This window comes from Hypomesus nipponensis, chromosome 16 (assembly GCF_054491055.1).
Source record: "Hypomesus nipponensis isolate SF chromosome 16, ASM5449105v1, whole genome shotgun sequence".
Classification (NCBI taxonomy): Eukaryota; Metazoa; Chordata; class Actinopteri; order Osmeriformes; family Osmeridae; genus Hypomesus; species Hypomesus nipponensis.
Genome location: NC_140376.1, coordinates 5,683,261 through 5,701,647, shown reverse-complemented (window position 1 = coordinate 5,701,647; position 18,387 = coordinate 5,683,261). Strand labels below are relative to the sequence as shown.

Here is an 18,387-nt window from a genome sequence, read left to right as displayed (position 1 = left end):
CACATGGTCCTAGTCACGTAATTACAGATGTCTGCTAGCTGACCAGTCAGTGTCTGTTTGGCTGTCTGACTGGTTGGTTGGTTGGCTGGCCCCCTCCCCCCCCCCCCACACACAGTCAGTCAATCTGCTGTTCAGCTTTGGGAGGGGGGGGGAGATATAGGGAGATGGGGGGGAGAGATGGGGAGATGGGGGCGGGGGGAGATTGGGAGATGGGGGGAGAGAGATGGGGAGATGGGGGAGGGTGAACGCCGGCATCGATTCTGGCCCTGGAGACACGGAACTAGGGTTTCACCTGGATGCAACAACCCACACACACACTGATATGCACACACACACACACACACACACACACACACACAGACATGAACACACACAGACAGACACTCAGCATACTGTAGTTGTGGAGTAGGGTCAGATTGGTGCGAGAGTACAATACCAGAGTCTGGGCAGACGTTTGCACAATCTTGTAGACACACACACACACACATTACTCACGTACACACAATCAAAGGTATTACACAACATGACCAGAGAGTATAATCAGTGTGTTTTCTTCACCGTGGCTCGTCTGAAGTGGGTTATTCTGAGCTTAGGGGTCAGCCCCATCCAAGTGTTTGGTCACCTCCGGTCACCATGTCTGCCAGCAGCAGAGATAACAGCAGTGTTTTCCTGCTTTCTCTCTCTCTTCCTCTCTCTCTCTCTCTCTCTCTTTCTCTCGGCATTTCTCTCACACACTTTATCTTTGTCTCTCGCTCCGTCTGAATTCGTTTGAATATGCTTTGTCGGCACGGTTCAGGTTCAGGCAGATGTACCGACACACATCTCCCTCTGTCTCTCCCTCTCTGTGTGTAGAAGCCGGCCAGTCAGACAGCCCCAACCAAGCCAGCGACTCGGACATCAAGGACCAGCCCGAGAACGGTGAGTGGCTCTCCCACACCGGTGCCTCCTCACACCCACGGCCGTGTTCCACACAGGGAGCGGTCAGTGGGGTGAGACCCAGGGGTCAGGGGTCAGTAGGTCAGGGGTCATCATCTTTATGAGGATCCCAACACTATGTTTTGTGGGTTATTGTTGGATTCATGCAGGTACAACCTCATAGGTTTTGTTCAAATTATTTTACTGAGCTTTCCCTTACCAACACACACACACACACAGCACAGACACACACACACACACAGCACAGTCACACACAGCACAGACACACACACACACTCAGCACAGACACACACACACAGCACAGAGAGGACAGGGACATGTGTTTTTGCTCATCTACACATCCAGGGCCTAACCTGGGGCTTCAGTCTGGGACCCTGTGTGAATATCCAACCAGCTGAAGCCAGAGGGAGCAGATTAGTTCTAAGAGGATTCTGCGTGTGTGTGTGAGGGAGGGAGGGAGGGAGGGAGGGAGGGAGGGAGGGAGGGAGGGAGGGAGGGAGGGAGGGAGGGAGGGAGGGAGGGAGGGAGGGAGGGAGGGAGGGAGGGAGGGAGGGAGGGAGGGAGGGAGGGAGGGAGGGAGGGAGGATTCTCTTTTGAATGTTTCCATGTTTTCAATTCAACATGACGTTTGTGTCTGGATGCAGAAGTGTACAGACTGTTTAGGAACTTGGCACTTACCTGCCACACTTACTCAACCAGAACCCAAATAAAACCTAGAAATGGCCACTGTAAAAATGGACAGTTTTATTGTCAGGAATCAGTGTTTCATTTATTGGGTATTGTTTACTTCGTGACACCCACCCAGACCTGTATATGGCCATGGTTATTTATATGGTTAGTTCCACTATCGTGAACACACCACCCCTCAACATCTCTCTCTCTCTCTCTCTCTCTCTCTCTCTCTCTCTCTCTCTCTCTCTCTCTCTCTCTCTCTCTCTCTCTCTCTCTCTCTCTCTCTCTCTCTCTCTCTCTCTCTCTCTCTCTCTGTCTCTCTCTCTCTCTCTATCTTTCTTTCAGTCTCTCTCTGTCTCTCTCTCTGTCCTGTTGATGAACCTGGTCTTCTCTCTGTGTCTCTTATACTCCTCATAATGGACCACAAAAATACCACCATGATTTTATTTGTATTTATTGATTGAATTGAGTTTTTCCAGATGTGTCCATCTGTCGTATAGTGGATTGCGTGTGTGCGTGTGTGTGTGTGTGTAAAGCTGAACAGTGGGGATTATAACCTCCATTGAACCGCTGTTCAACATGCACGCACACACACACACACATATTTGCTAGTAATACAAATCAGCACACACACACATATATAGTCACTTAACCTTGGCCCTGTAGCATTGTTTACATTAGTCTTGCTGTAACACTCAGCCCCCTACGGCATCAGTGTAGATGTCTCTCCCAGGCACACACCTTGGTTCTGACCCAACCACAACCAGCCTGGTCAACGTCACACTTGTACCACCCAGATTCCACCTTCTATTCTTTGCACATTTTTTTTTTCTTTTTTTCTGCTCATGTCTACACGGACAGCCACCTGTAGCGTGACAGCCAACACACACACACACACACCCACACGCACTCACACACACGTCACAAGGATCCTGTGTGACCTGCACTTGACCCTGGCGGTTGAACTGGAGAGACTGTGGTTTCACACACACACACACACACACACACAGAGACAAGGCACACTTTCTCCCTCCCTACCTCCTCCACCTCTCCTCCCCCATTCCTCTTCCCTCCATTCTTTCCCTCTCCTCGTCCCGCCCGCCTCTGTGGATGTCCCTGGCCTCCCTCCTCCGCCCCCAGGCCGATCTCCCTGCCCTGTTCGGGGTGTAGCGTGTTACTGGTTGCTGAAGCCCTTGTACGGCACACACTGTGGGAATATTCATAAGCAAATGGGTCCTGGTTTGTGTGCGTCTGCGAGTGTCTGTGTAAGTGTATGTGCGTGTATGCGTTCGTGCGCGCGCGCGTGTGTGTGTGTGCGACGCGCTGCGTGGTAAACCTTGACCTCCAGGGCGACCGCTACGTGCAGTTTGACAATGCACTCTGGGAGTTGTTTAGGGACAAGGGCCTTGTTGTTGTACAATCTACACGCCACGAGATAAGACCAGAGGATATCCTCTCCTTTACACCCCTTCAAACACACTCACTCACACACACACACACACACACACACACAGGTGCCCAAACACACACTCACTCTTGTTGTAGTATACTGTACAGATCCTTATTCTAAACAAACCCAGACACATCCACACATTCCAGCACACACTTACGAGGGTTTAGGCGGCGATGGTAAACGTTGGCATGCACACCTCTCAGAAAGCAAGGGTTCCTCCTTGATACGGACTCAACTGAGCTTTTGTTGTCCAGAAGAAGATTGTTTCCTCCCCCTGGATGTAAGTTTGACTTGGGGCTCTCTTTATAGAGGTTTTTTTTCACTCTCCCCCCCTTCCTCTCTACCCCCCTCCCTCCTTTCTTCCCTCTCTCCCTCCCTCCTTCCTGCTCCCTCTCTTCTTCCTTCCTTTCCTCTCTCCTTCCTTCCTTCCTTCCTTCCTTCCTTCCTTCCTTCTGTCCTTCTCCCCCTCCCTCCCTCCTTCGTTTTCCCCTTCCTCCCTCCTAAGCTGTTGAGCCTAGTTTTTCTCCTCTCCAGCCTGTCAGAGGGAAGGTTTGGACTCCCAGCTCTTATGAAACTTAAAACCCTCCGGCACCCGCCCTCCCTCTTCCCCTGCCTTCTCCCTCCCTCCCTCACTCTCTCTCTCTTTCTCTCTCACCCTCCTACTCTTTCACCCCCTCTTTCTCTCTCTCCCTCTCTCTCCCTCTCTCTCTACTCCCCCCTCTCTCTTTCTCGGTGGACACAGCTGGGAGTGATTATGCTTGTTGAGATATAGGCCCCTCCTTCCTCCTCCCCCCCCCCCCTTCCAGCCTTCCTATACGAGGCACTCATGGAAATGCCCTCAGTGAACTCAGTCAGCGAGTGCATATAGCTGGCTGCCCCTCCCTCCCTCCTTGTTCCGCCTTCTATACTACTCAGCTCAAGTTAGCAGGCACTATGCTATGCTAAATGCTAAGCTATCCTGTTCTTTCCTCCCTATGCAAGAGGTGTTTGTGTGTGTGGGGTAGGGGTGGGGGTGGGTGCACAGGACTGTGTTACTTGACTCTGGCTCCATTGCGTCACTGTCCCAGACATACACACACACACACACACACACACACAAAGCCCTCGAGCCGGCCCCCTCTATTTTCCAGGTTATTGTGCTGCTGAGACCTGCTTGGTCTTATTGTTGTGTTACAGTACGTACAGCAGGATGGAAACGGTGACATACCTTCTCGACACACACACACACACACACACACACGCAAACTGGACCCTACACACAGTGTGTTTTGTGCTCTCTGCTCCTTGCGTGTCCTGTCTCTCTCCTCCTCTACAAAAGGAGCTCCTCTCTTTCCACATTCCACCTCTCCACTCTTCCCCCCCTATCACATTCTTGAGCCCACTGTATCACATTCTTTCCCTCGCCCATCTCTCACTCAATCTCGTTCTCCCACTACCTCCCCGCTCTCCCTCTCGCTTTCTCTCTCTCCATATCTCTCTGCCTCCGTCTCTCTCACTCTCCCCCTCTCTCTTTTTCTTTCTCCCCCCCTCGCTTCTTCTCTCTCTCTCTCTCTCTCTCTCTCTCTCTCTCTCTCTCTCTCTCTCTCTCTCTCTCTCCCCTCTCTTTTTCTTTTCTCTGCTTCTGTCTCTCCGTCTCTCTGTCTCCTCCCTCTCTCTCCCCCTTTCTCTCTGTCTCCAGGGTGATCTGTGCAGGAGGGTCTACAGACTTTTAGCTCATGTCAGCAGTTTGGGTCGCAATGAGCCATAGATATTATCCCTCTCTCTCTCTCTCTCTCTTTGTGGGTTTCTCTCCCTGTGTTTCCCTATTTCTCGTCTCTCCGTTTCTCTCTCCATCTCTTGCTATCCATCTGTCTTGTTCTCTATCTGTCTCTCTCTCTATCTCTCTCGGTTTGTCTCCATCTCTCTCTCTCTGTTATTCCTTCTCTGCTTCTCCTTCTCTGTCACCAGTGGCTGTTAGCTTTATGTATTACTCCCTCAACTCCTCCCTTCCTGTCCTCTCCCCCCCCCCCCAATGCCTCCCCTCCTTTCTCCCCCCAACCTCTCCCCATACAATCTTTTGTCAATAACATAGTAGCAATAACTGTACGTTGTACATACATACACACACGTGTCAACTGGTGGGACAGAGGCCACAGATATGTCTCGCAGGTTACCCGAAGGACAGGGATTTTTCCACAGGGATGCGTGTGTCAGCAGGGTGCGAGGCTGTGATGTTTCATAATGAAGAATCCTGTGTCTGTGTCTACTGTTCTACCGTTTGATAGATGCAACATGACCCCTTCACACCTTGCTGATCTCTATCTCTCTCCCTCCCTCCCTCCCTCTCTCTGCCTGCCCTTGCCCTCTCGATCTCTCTCTACCTCTCGACCTCCCTCTCTATCTGTCTTCCTCTCCCTCTATTTCTGTCTTTTTCTCTCTATGTTGTCTTTCTGTCTCTCCTTCTCTCTGTTAGGTCACCTGGGTTTCCAGGACAGCTTCGTCACATCGGGTGTCTTCAGTGTGGCCGAACTGGTTCGAGTCTCACAGAGTGAGTAGCTCATCCGCCTTTCCTCCTGCCTTTTCTACCTTTTCCCCCTACCTCTCTTTTCCTCCGTTTCTTTCTCTCTCTGTTTCTTTCTCTCTCTCTCCACCTCTCTCTCTTTCTACATCTCTCCTTTTTTCTCTCTCTCTCCTCCCCTCTCTTTCTTTCTATCTCTTCTTTCTTGCTCTCTTCATCCACGTCATGACCAGGGGGATGGAGCGGGGGAGGGGGAGGGGGTGGGGGAGGTGGGCGTAGGGAATACAGATCAGCCGAGCAGCAGTCTGTGATTGGATTGCAGAGCTGTCATCGATACCGCGCTGCTCGGGTAATGCAATTTATCAGAGACCAATACAGTCGTCGTCCCCCCCTCACACACACACAGCCTAATGAAGAGGAGAGTCTCTCTGCAGATCAGAGAGTCAGCGAAAAAACAGGCTGCAAAGTCAGGACCGGAGTTGAACTCGCCCCACTGTCCAGACACTGACACAGAGACACAGAGAGGGGTGGGATAGACCAATAGGAGACTGAGAGACAGGTGGGACAGACCAATAGGAGACTGAGAGACGGGTTGGATAGACCAATAGGAGACTGAGAGATGGAGAGAAAGGTTGGATAGAACAATGGGAGACTGAGAGACAGAGACAGGGGTTGGATAGACCAATCGGAGACACCGAGACAGAGAGAGGGGCTGGATAGACCAATCGGAGACACCAAGACAGAGAGAGGGGCTGGATAGACCAATAAGAGACCCAGAGACGGGGGGGAGTAAACATGACCTTTAAAAAGTGCCGACATGCAGGAGGGGTGGAGAGGAGGAGAAGGGAGAGGTGCAGAGAGGAGGAAGAGGAGGAGGAGTGAATGACAGGGAGCGCATAGCGATCTATATAGGCCTGTCGATAGCCCACCGCTAACAATAGGCCTGTCAGCACACACTGGAGCCCCACTGATCAAAGGGGCATCGATCACAAATACTCACACACACACATTCACGCACATATACTAACACACACATATACGCACGCACACACACACACACATACAATCACACACGCATTTACGCACCTAATCTCGCACACGAACGTTCATACGCAAAAACATGTTCACACACATGCGCTCACACACACACACACTCTCTCTCAGATACACACACACACTATGGTGGTCTAATAGTGGGGCAGTAATAAAGGACAAGCTCATGCTGCACCTCCACAGAGAATGGGAAGGCAGAGCGGGGGTTAAGGAAGAGGAGGGGGAGAGGGAGGGGGTGTGGGAGGGGGTAAGGTCAGGCTGAGGGAGGGGGGTGAGGAAGGGGGGTAAGGTCAGGGTGAGGGAGGGGGGTAAGATCAGGGTGAGGGAGGGGGGTGAGGAAGGGGGGTTAGGTCAGGGTGAGGGAGGGGGGTGAGGGAGGGGGGTAAGGTCAGGGTGAGGGAGGGGGGTAAGGTCAGGGTGAGGGAGGGGGGTGAGGGAGGGGGGTAAGGTCAGGGTGAGGGAGGGGGGTAAGATCAGGGTGAGGAAGGGGGGTTAGGTCAGGGTGAGGGAAGGGGGTGAGGGAGGGGGTTAAGGTCAGGGTGAGGGAAGGGGGTGAGGGAGGGGGGTAAGGTCAGGGTGAGGGAAGGGGGTGAGGGAGGGGGGTAAGGTCAGGGTGAGGGAGGGGGGTGAGGGAGGGTGGTAAGGTCAGGGTGAGGGAAGGGGGTGAGGGAGGGGGTTAAGGTCAGGCTGAGGGAGGGGGGTGAGGGAGGGGGGTAAGGTCAGGGTGAGGGAAGGGGGTGAGGGAGGGGGTTAAGGTCAGGCTGAGGGAGGGGGGTGAGGGAGGGGGGTAAGGTCAGGGTGAGGGAGAGGAAGGGAGACCCAGACGGGGCGTTCCGGGCAACAAGCCTACCGGGGTCCACTCCATACACACACACACACCCACACTCACCCCTGCCTGCTGCCCTGCCGACACAATGGTGGCATCTGGAGAGGGGAAAGGCATGGGTGCCAACTCTGGCAGATGATAGTAGTTAAGAGAGTTGTGTGTGTGAAGCCACATGAATTGTGGAAGGAAATCAGTAAGGTGCTATATGGGACGAGGAAGGTGTTTCTGTGTGTGTGTGTGTGTGTTTGTGACACCAAGCTAGCTTAGTCCGATTAGCACAGCTAGCGACAGCCCCCACATCAGAAGTCCTGGCATATGATGGTAACAAGATTAAGGAATATGCATAATTGATCCAGGTCTGAGATGAGCCTCGCTTTTATCATAACATCTGTGACATAGTGGGGGGCGAGGGGAGGGGGGCAGGGGGTGGGGGGAGAAGAAAGACAGTTTCTGGGTGGCATATGCTGCCTTTATCCCCTCTTTCTCTCCCCCTCTTCTCTCTCTCTCTCTCCCTCTCTTACCAACTCACTTCCCATCTATTTACCTTTCTTTCTCTTCCCTCTCTTTCCCCCTCTCTTTCTTTCTCTCCTTTTCTCTGTCTCTATCTCCTTTATTTCAAACTCACTCTTACACACAGTGTATTTACGGTTGTGTGTGTGTGTGTGTGTTTGTGTGTGGCCTTTGGAGCGTGTCCATTGAGAAGTCAAGCTTTCCTCTTACTTACACTAAATGATTAAATGATTAAAGTATCGAACTAATCTTGAATGCAGTTTTTTTTAAGTCTATAGAATAACTCCATCTAGCACGGCTCTTTTTCACCACAATTGAAGAACAGTGAACCGGAGTTACATGTAGCAAAAACAAAACCGCTTCTTTGTATTTACTTCCGATTCATTAAACCCAGTTAATTAAATAAGAAAAAGGAGAGAAAAATGTGTAAAACGTTTTTTCGAAAAAAGGACGTACGCCAGTAGACAGTTTACACGTTATAGAACCAGTTGCTTTTTAGTTGACAGTCTGTTTCTGTCTCGTTGGTTGTTAGGTGGGGGGAGTGGCGGGGGGGGGGGGGGGGGGGGGGGGGGGGCTGGAAGGGGGACCTTCAAAGGCCCTCTCCCCCAGTCTGAATCCTTCTGTCAGCACTTCTATGGAGGCTGCAGTCCTAAGGAGATTGCCCTAGAAGGAACAGGTATATAGATTAAAGTGCTGGATAGTATGCATGGCCATGACTTTGGGCACAGACACACACACACACACACACACACACTTGTAGTACGAGAGGGGAAGGAGTCCCTGGCTCTACCTGTGTGGTACAGCAGGTAAGCGTTAAAAGCGAATGCACTCGAGGCTAATCCCAGTTAGAGTGTCCAGGCACAAATCAGATGTGGATTATGATGCCCAGGGCCCCCTGGGGGTGTGTGCCCTCGCCTGGGTGTGTTTCTACCTGTGTGTGTGTGTGTGTGTGTGTGTGTGTGTGAAAGAGAAAGAGACAGAGAGAGTAGGTAGACCCTATTTAAGAGAGTGGTGGTCCAGGCCAATCCTGCAATCCTGTGTCCACCTCCCCCCCAGGAGAAGATGAGAGGTCAGCTGTATGGAATGGGGGGACAGGCCGCCTTAGTCGTTGTCTCCCCCCACCTCACCCCCCCTGTCTCTTCGACCAGATGACCTTGGCTTTGTGCACCCATTACACAATTCACTGGCAGCCCAATCGAATCTGCTTCTGTCGATCAATATCCTATTAAAGCGCCACACAAAAAAAAAGGAAAAGAGAGAGAGAGAGAGAGAGAGAGAGGGACGTAGAGGAGGAGAAATGAAAGTCTCCATAAAGTTAGCGGTTGTAGCTAGGTTTTTGTAAATGGAACTGGGACATAATTGGTCCGTTCAATACTAGGCCCGGGTCATTTCAGAGATTGGGTCCTGGCCTCCCCCCCACTCCCCAATCCCTCTCTCTCCCGGACTCACTTCTCTTTCTTCCTCTCTCCTCCTCCCTCTCTTACTGTCCTTCTCGGATGGTCTCATCTGAGACTGGGTATCCATGGCCCCTCAATCCCAGATTACAGACACTGGGAACATGCGACCACATCACCTTCCTCACTGGGATTATGCTTCACACACACACTCGCACACACACACTACCACACACTCTCTAATACCAGGGGCAGCCCTTGGCACAGGCACCGGACGAACACTTATCGCACACGCACGCTCCCCAGCAGTGGCACCTCGCTGAAGAGAGGAGGCATTAGAGGTCAGCCCTGTGAGGATTAAGTTGAGGTGATATCATTATACCTCCTGGTGTAAGCCTCTGTATCCCTCTCTCTCTCTCCCTCCCCTCCTCTCTCCTGCCCCCTCCGTTCTCTCCCCCTCTTTCTCTCCCGCCCTGCTCCACTCCCTCCCTCTGTCTCTCTGACAGCTTACGCTGTGCCACCTCCAACATGGTGCACACACACACATGCTCGCTATGGGGCATTCCCACCTGGGAGTCCCCCCTCTCTCTCACACACACAGCAGGACAGAGAAAAAGGAAGAGACGCACACACGCACACACAGCATGAACACACGTGTGCGCGCAGAGAGAGAGAGAGAGAGAGAGAGAGAGAGAGAGATGCCCCTGGCACAGGAGGCCCTGCACCAGATGAGAGAAACAGGGGGAAGGAATGAATAATGAAAGAGAGGAGGGCCAGCGTGGCCCAGACCCATCCTGCCATCCCTCCATCCCTCCCTCCATCCGTCCCCTCGCTCCTCCGTCTGCCCCCCTGCTGCCCCTGGCACGCCCTGGTGCCCCTACTGGGGATACCCCCGCCCCCCCTCCCCTCCACCCGCCCTCCACTCAGTGCCAGCCCTCACCATGCCGACTGTAAACCCACCCCTCCGGGCTGTGTTGCCCGTGGACCACCATATGGGCCCCGCCCGGGACCGCGGAGCATCAAAGTCTACCCCGGCGCCTTGGCAACCGGACGGGCGTGACGTCAGCCGCGCGCAACGCCGCCAAGGGGGGCTCGAGGGCGAGGGGTCCACGCGGCGTTCGGCTGGGTCGGTGGCGTGTGTGGCCGCTTCGCGATGGCGTGGTGACGGGCGCTGGTGTGGGCCTGGGTGCCCAGGGACAGAGGTTGACCAGGGAGCTGGTATTGATCTGTGGTATGGTTCAATATGGTTGTGATACTGTGGCACACACACAGCTCATGTGGTTCACTTCTGCTACATGCTCCACGCCTCCAGGCAATTCAGAGACAGTGTATGTGTGTGTGTGTGTGTGTGTGTGTCAGAGCACCACCAGGACCAGTGTACTGCAGTTCAGTCCATGAGTCCTCTTGCTGGCCAGAGAGAGAGGTGGAGAGAGAGAGAGATAGACAGACAGACAGACAAAGACAGAGAGAGAGGATAGAGGGGGGAGGGAGAGAGAGAGAGAGAGAGAGAGAGAGATAACCCAATGCTGAGGCAGCAGAAAATCTCCCAACATCTTCCTCCTCTCCCTCTATTCTCCTCTCTCTCTCTCTCTCTCTCTCTCTCTCTCTCTCTCTCTCTCTCTCTCTCCCCTTCTATCCTCTCTCTCTCTCTCTCTCTCCTTCTCTCTCCATGAGTGCCATCACGCCGTCATGCTCTCTGTCAGTTCAGCCATGGAGAGAGAGAGGGAGAGAGGGAGGGAGAGAGAGAGGGAGAGAGGGAGAGAGGGAGGGAGGGAGAGAGGGAGGGCATGAGGTAGCGAGGCAGGAGGGGATCAATGGAGAGAGGGAGAGGGGAGGGATTGGAGGGAGAGAGGCAGGAAGGGATGAATGGAGTGAGGGAGGGAGGGAGGGAGGGAGAGAAGATGGAGAGAGGGTGGAGGGGATGGAGGGAGGGATGGAGGAGAGCTTGGGGGCACCGGCTAGACGGATGTCCGGGTTTGAAGTTGATTGCTGCCTTTGTTCACAACCGATTTTCAAATTGAAGCGTTTGACAACAAAGGAGCATGTTTTTTTCCTCTCTCTCCTTCTCCCTTTTTTTCCTACAAAAAGCCCTCCCAGCCCTTTGTGAAGGGTTTGAGCCCACCAGCACCAAGCTGCATAGAGGGGGTGTGTGTGTGCGTGTGTGTGCGTGTGTCCCTAGCCTCTTGACTGATGGACCACACTGAAGGTGGGCATGGCTAGAAGGATAGAAAGTGAAAAAAGAGGAATAGAAAGATTGAAAGAAAGAAAGAGAAATGGGAAGGTTAGTCCACGATTAGTTACTTAACCAAGTGTCCAGTTTTATAGTTCTCTAAGTTCTTTAAATTCAGTCGGTTTGGCAAGGGAAGGCGATTTTCTAACAATAGATACAAATTAGCCATATTAAAGATACTTTCGATGGTTTAGCAATTCATTAACTGGGTTTGAAGTTACAAAGTCTCAAGGGCTGGTTTGTTATTGGGCTTTCCTCACACCTTCACTGCTCTCAAATACACACACTTACACACACATACACACACTGAAACATTCTCACCTATGGAACGACACCTAAAGTGCACACATATCTCAAGTACTTAACAAGTACATTGAGGAGTTGCAACATTTCCTTTAAGAGGATGAGAGGGAGAAAGAGAGAGAGGATGAGGGAGGGATCAATGCGTTCCTGATAGCTACAGGCTTCATCTGCTTTGCTCCAGACTGGAGGCTTGATAAAGCCCTTAAGAGGTAGAGACTGCTGGATTACCTTTATGATTGATTTCCATTCCCAGTCAGACAGACTGCTACGCTGGCCATTTTTCTACCCATCCCTTCTTCCCCTCCTCTCCTCTGCCCTCTGTATACCTGCAATACAGTAAAGAGCCCCCAATGTTAGGACCAGTCTCTCTCTCTGTCTCTCTCTCTGTCTCTCTCCCCCCTCTCCATCTCTTTCCCTCTCTTTCCCTCTCTCTCTCTCTCTCTCTCTCTCTCTCTCTCTCTCTCTCTCTCTCTCTCTCTCTCTCTCTCTCTCTTTCTCTCTCTCAAGCAGGCTGAATTACTGCAGCCTGATGCCCAGGTTAGCTCTCACACAAATTACTTTGCGGCCCCCACTATTAGGCATGCAAATGCAGAGGGCCTTTACTGCTCGTCGTAAATAACCCCCCCAGCCCTCAGCCACTTTGGATTAAAGGGGAGGAGGAGGAAGAAAAGGGGGATGGAGGGAGGGCAACAGGAAAAGAAGGGGAAGAAGAAAGTAAATGAATGAAGAGATGAGTCAGAGAGGATGGGTGTGCGACCAGACCGGACACCCTCCAACTTTTCTCACTGCTTTCTGTGATGTCTCTCTCTCTCTGTCTCTCTCTCTGTCTCTCTCTGTCTCTCTCTCTCTCTCTCCCTGTTTCACCTCTCTCTCCCCCTCTCTCTCTCTCTCTCTCTCTGTCCCTCTCTTCCTCTCTGTTTCTCCTCTCCCCCCCTCTCTCTCTCCCTATCTCTCTCCGTTTCTCCTCTCTCCCCTCTCTCTCTCCCTCTCTTCCTCTCTGTTTCTCCTCTCTCCCCCTCTCTCCCTCTCTCCCACTCTCTCTCTCTCCCTCTCTCTCTTTTCCTCTCCCTCTTTCTCTCCCTCGTTCCCCCCCTCACCCCTGTAGCAGTGTCCTCCTCCAATGTTAATTAGGAATGCCATTACGGTGTCCGTCACCACGCGATGGGGCGTCTTTCCTCCCCTCCTCTCCTCATCCCCTCCTCTCCTCCTCTCATCCTCTTGGTATGCGGCTCCACCCCTCCCCTCCGCTCCCGTTTGCGCTGTCCTCATCAAAAATAGTAGTCCCCGTCACCATGAATATAAAGAAGCGCGCCGCGCCTTTATGGACTGGATGACAGAGGTGTTCGATAGCTCTCCGGGCTGGTCCGCTGTGACCTACACACACACACACACCACACACGCACACGGCCACACACACGGCCACATGCACACATGCACACACACGCACACATGCACTGCGTTCATACAGTGCACGCACATGTCTGGTTCATACAGCAGTAGAATGGACACCCTCCCTGCCCGGCGCACCCCAATACTGTGTCAATACTCTAGAGCAGCTTCCTTCCTCCTGTCACCTGTCCTTTGTCACTTTGAGTGAGACTCTCCCTGACACTGAAGAATGAGCTTAGACAGGCCGGGTCTCAACGATGCGGCACTCAGTCCACAGCAGTGACGAAGATACCGCTGTAGACTGTTGAGACGCAGCCCTCATTACCTTTAGGACACAAACCTGCTGGTGAAGAGAGTCAATGACAACCTGACTAACGGTCTCACCCTCTCCCTGTGTGTGTGTGTGTGTGTGTGTGTGTGTGTGTGCATGTGTTCCAGCCCCCATCGCAGCAGGGACGGGACCTAACTTCTCGCTGGCAGACTTGGACAGCTCCTCCTACTACAGCATGAGCCCTGGAGCCATGAGGCGACCGCTACCCAGCACCTCCTCCAGCAGGTACACACACACACACACACTTATTCACACACACACACACCACATGCAGTCTTTATACACACACACGCTCTCTCTCTCTCTCTTTTGATCACACACACAAACTACTGTTGTGCTAGATTTCAGGTTAAAAGGCGTAGCTACTTTCACAGTACCTGCACACACACACACACACGCACCCACAGACAGGCAGTGTTGGTAAACACACACAAGCCGGGTTCCCTCTCACACGCACAAACACACAGTGCTGGTGCATCCACTGTGAGGGCAAGTCGATGGAGGCCAGGGGAGGCTGAGGGAGGCCGGTGGAGGCCGTCCCTAACCCTTGATGTGAGGCCAGGCTCACCACTGCTAAAGAGGATTATCTTTTTATCTGGCTCTCCTCTGGAAAGGAGCTTATTACTGAGGAGGATAACTGTACCCCTGCATCACACACACACACACACGCATTCACATGTATGGCACACACACATGCACTCATCAAGGAACGTGTTCATATTGGATGTCCCTGACATGTGTCAGGGTATTGTGCTAACTTGGGCCCTGTGTGTACGTGTGTGTGTGCGTGTGTGTGTGCGTGTGTGTGTGTGTGTCCCACAGCTCGGCCAAGAGGATCAAGTGTATGGAGGAGGAGGTGGACAGCCCAGGGGAGGAGTCCTACTACCAGGGCCAGGGCCGCTCCCCGGGCAGCGGCAGCCAGGTCAGCAGCTGGCACGATGTGGAACCAGGTACGACCCCCCCCCCCGCAACCTCCCCCAGACCCAACCCTGAACCCCCCCCCCCCCCCCCCCCCCCTCTGCTCCACTCTGCCCACCCTTGTGCCCCCTCCCCCGCCCACCCACGTCTCCTCCTTGCTCTCTCTTCCACTTGTGACTGACTGGCATGGAATGGCTGAGGGTTGACTTCTGTGTGTGTGTGTGTGTGCGCGCGGTTGTGTGTGTGTGTGCATGCGAGTGTGTACCTCAAATGACACGAAAGCAGGTAAGTCGGCGTGTGTGCGTAGGTCGGCTCGTTGTTCCTTGACTCCCTGTGTCCGTGTGTGTGTGTGTGTATCATATGATATGAAAGCGTTGGGTTACCTAGGCAGGTACAGCTGAACCCCCCCCCCCCCCCCTCAAATGATCTTCTAATATGAGCCCCTTGTGTCTGCTGTCATATGCAGCCATCTGAGCCCCCATGCTAGATAATAGGCTTCCCCAGTCTAGTTGATTTGCCTCTGTGCTCACGTTGCAGAGACAGTGTCAAATTAGTGCTAGAATGTCTGGAGGTCTTTCAAGAGATTTGGGACAGGGACATGTGTTCCCGAACCATTTGTTTTGTGTGTGTGTGTGTGTACGTGCGTGGGTGTGCGCGCCTGTCTAGGCGTGTGTGTGTGTGTGTTTATCTGTGTGTGCGTGTCTATGTGTGTGTGTGTGCCTGTGTGTGTAGCTGCGTGCCTTGTGTGTGCGTTGTGTTTTGTCGCCGCATTGCCTCGGACTGCTGGGCTGTAAATCAGCGATGGTCCTCTCCTCCTATTGAGTTATCCTGTAACACATACACTCACTCACACACACACACACAGCCACGTGCACACACACGCACCCGCACACACACTCATGCACATGCACGCACACACTCATCCTTTTCTCCCCCATTATATATCTCACTCTACTTCCTATCTCTCCCTCTCTCCATATCCCTCCCCGCACAATGGCCCTGCACTGCAGAGAGGGAATACTATGGTAAAGTAGAGCACACACACACGCGTGCACGCACTCACACACACACACAAATACCCACTCCATCTCTCCCTATCATGATGTGCGTTAACTGAAATGTAGAAACGGTGACGGCCAGTTTGGCAGCGTCTCCCCCGCTGCTCGCCCAGTTAGCGTCCTCTCTGAGGGCGCCGTGTCACTTCCTGTAAACATTTGTCAACTGATAAACAACGGCATCATTTGAGGCTTGTGAGGCCGGCGGCCATGTTTTAGGAAATGTTGTCTCACGTCAAATCGGCCCCCTTAACACGCAGCAAGCCCAGTCCGCCCCTTAACACGCAGCAAGCCCACACGCTTGGACACACATACTGTACACGCTCGCACACGAGACACGTGTTCTGACAACGACAGAGCGTCCTCTTCTCATGCTGAATCAGTCTAGGCTTCTAGACAGCTCTGGTTACAGCTAGACTGTACTTTTGGGCTTGAAACGCCAGGAAGGTCTCTGTGTGTGTGTGTGTGTGTGTGTGTGTGTGTGTGTGTATGTATGTGTGTATGTGTGTGTGTATGTGTGTGTGTATGTGTGTATGTGTGTGTGTATGTGTGTGTGTGTGTGTGTATGTGTGTGTGTGTTCCAGCTAAGGGGATTTGGTGGGTCCTCCCATCTGTAGGATTAGGTTGTTTGTGAGCTTACAAAGCTGTGTGTGTGTGTTTGTGCCTTTGTCACCTTATGTGTTTCACTAGTGGCTTGTACGCTTTGCGTGCTGGACCTTGGGTGAATGTGTGTGTGGGTGAATCAGTGTGTGTGTGTGTGCGTGTGTGTGTGAATGTGTGTGTGTGTGTAACGTGAACTGGATGGGAGGCCGTGCTCCAAACACACACACAGGGGCCAGCCTCTCTTATGGGAACATTACTGACATGAATACTTAATTGATGAGGTAATGCTTTCTCACTCTCTATCTTTCACTCTCCCTCTCTCTTCTCTCTCTATCTCTCTTTCTTTCTCTCTCTCTCTTTCTCTCTCTCTCTCTCATTTTCTCTCTCTCTCTTTTCTCTCTTTCTCTCTCATTTTCTCTCTCTCTTTTTCTCTCAGTTTTCATCCCTTTGTCTCTATCTCCAACTCTCTTTCTATCTTTCTCATCTTTAACTCTCTATCTCTCTCTCTCTCTCTGCTACAGTATATTCACCCTGCCTTCTTTTTTTGTTTCTTTCCTCTTTGTTCCTCCCTTTCCTTGTCTCTCAAAGCTGGATATAAACTACGTGGCTCGCTAGCTAGTTCGTTCATCTCAAGACAAGGTAAAGATACATTACTGTTTCCAATTTCACCCCCGCACCCCCCACCCACCCCACACCCAACCTCCATCACCTTGTGGAGACCGGGAACAGTAGCCTTGTCTAGTTTTGTGTTGTCGGTGTCGTGTTGTGTACTGTAGGTTTTGCCCCGACCCCTACCCTACCCTCACCCCCCCCCCTCCTCCTCCCCCTCTCCAACCCCTCCTTCCTGTGTGTTTGTGGAAGAGAATGCCCTCTCTCTCCATACTCGGCAGAGCGCTTGGCGGTGTGGACGGTAGCGGGCAGGGGGGCGGGGCGGGGCGGGGCGGGGGGGGGGGGGGGCCTGCTGACCTCCTGCTGCTCGTTTCCATCAGGGCTGCCTGTAGGGGCGAGGGCGCTCTGGGCATGCTCACACACACACACACTTCTACACACACACTCTCAACGACACACACATACGCCCACCTCCATCCGTCTGTGCCTGGTCACACCTGTGTGTTCTTGTTGGGGTGTCTTGGGAGGCGTCAGGGAAAGGGCTGTGATGTTTTGGGGCCTCGACCGGTTAGGATCATCCAAGTCGCTCGCCTCACCCTTCGAGCGGAATGTGTTTCGAAATGCATTTGGACATTCGAGGACTGTGTAGGTTCATAGTGGGGGTTGGTTGAGCTGCTGTGTGAATGTCAAACTGTTGGTCGTCTGCTCGTCGGTGTGCGTGCTTGTGCGTGGGTGTAATGTTTTGTGTTGGCGCCATTTGCGTGCTTGTTCGTCGTTGTGTGTGTGTCAGCCCCTTTTGACCTCTCTCCTCGTCCGCGTGTTTTTTGAGTTTGTGTTCTCCTCCGAGCTGCCAGGTGAACATACGTGTCACACATCCCTCTTCCTCCCTCATGTCACATCCCTCTTCCTCCCTCATGTCACATCCCTCTTCCTCCCTCATGTCACATCCCTCTTCCTCCCTCATGTCACATCCCTCTTCCTCCCTCATGTCACATCCCTCTTCCTCCCTCATGTCACATCCCTCTTCCTCCCTCATGTCACATCCCTCTTCCTCCCTCATGTCACATCCCTCTTCCTCCCTCATGTCACATCCCTCTTCCTCCCTCATGTCACATCCCTCTTCTTCCTCATGTCACATCCCTCTTCTTCCTCATGTCACATCCCTCTTCCTCCCTCATGTCACATCCCTCTTTCTCCCTCATGTCACATCCCTCTTCCTCCCTCATGTCACATCCCTCTTCTTCCTCATGTCATATCCCTCTTCCTCCCTCATGTCACATCCCTCTTCTTCCTCATGTCACATCCCTCTTCCTCCCTCATGTCACATCCGTCTTCCTCCCTCATGTCACATCCCTCTTCCTCCCTCACGTCACTGTTGTTCCAGAGAGAACAGACTGCTGCTGAAACCGTCTCTGGTTCTCTGGTTGTGCTTACCAAAGTGTTTGTGTGTCAGTGTTTTGGTGTGTGTCTTCCTATGCCTGTGTGTGTGTGTGTGTGTGTGTGTGTGTGTGTGTGTGTGTGTGAGAGTGAGTCCAATAAAGCAGAAAACCACCCAGGTAGCCGCTGTTATTTCCCAAGAAACTCACTCTCTTGTTGGTCGGCAAATGT

The 18,387-nt window shown here is 52.6% G+C and overlaps 1 protein-coding gene across 1 annotated transcript in view; it reads left to right on the top strand.

The window, feature by feature from the left end:
- nfia (nuclear factor I/A) overlaps positions 1–18,387 on the top strand; it is a 106,818-nt gene that overhangs the window by 68,711 nt on the left and 19,720 nt on the right. The window contains exons 3-8 of the mRNA XM_084675874.1: positions 853–918; positions 5,514–5,588; positions 13,702–13,819; positions 14,417–14,544; positions 15,523–15,537; positions 16,759–16,809. Coding sequence (XP_084532000.1) covers positions 853–918; positions 5,514–5,588; positions 13,702–13,819; positions 14,417–14,544; positions 15,523–15,537; positions 16,759–16,809 — 453 coding nt within the window. The remainder of the gene's footprint in view (positions 1–852; positions 919–5,513; positions 5,589–13,701; positions 13,820–14,416; positions 14,545–15,522; positions 15,538–16,758; positions 16,810–18,387) is intronic.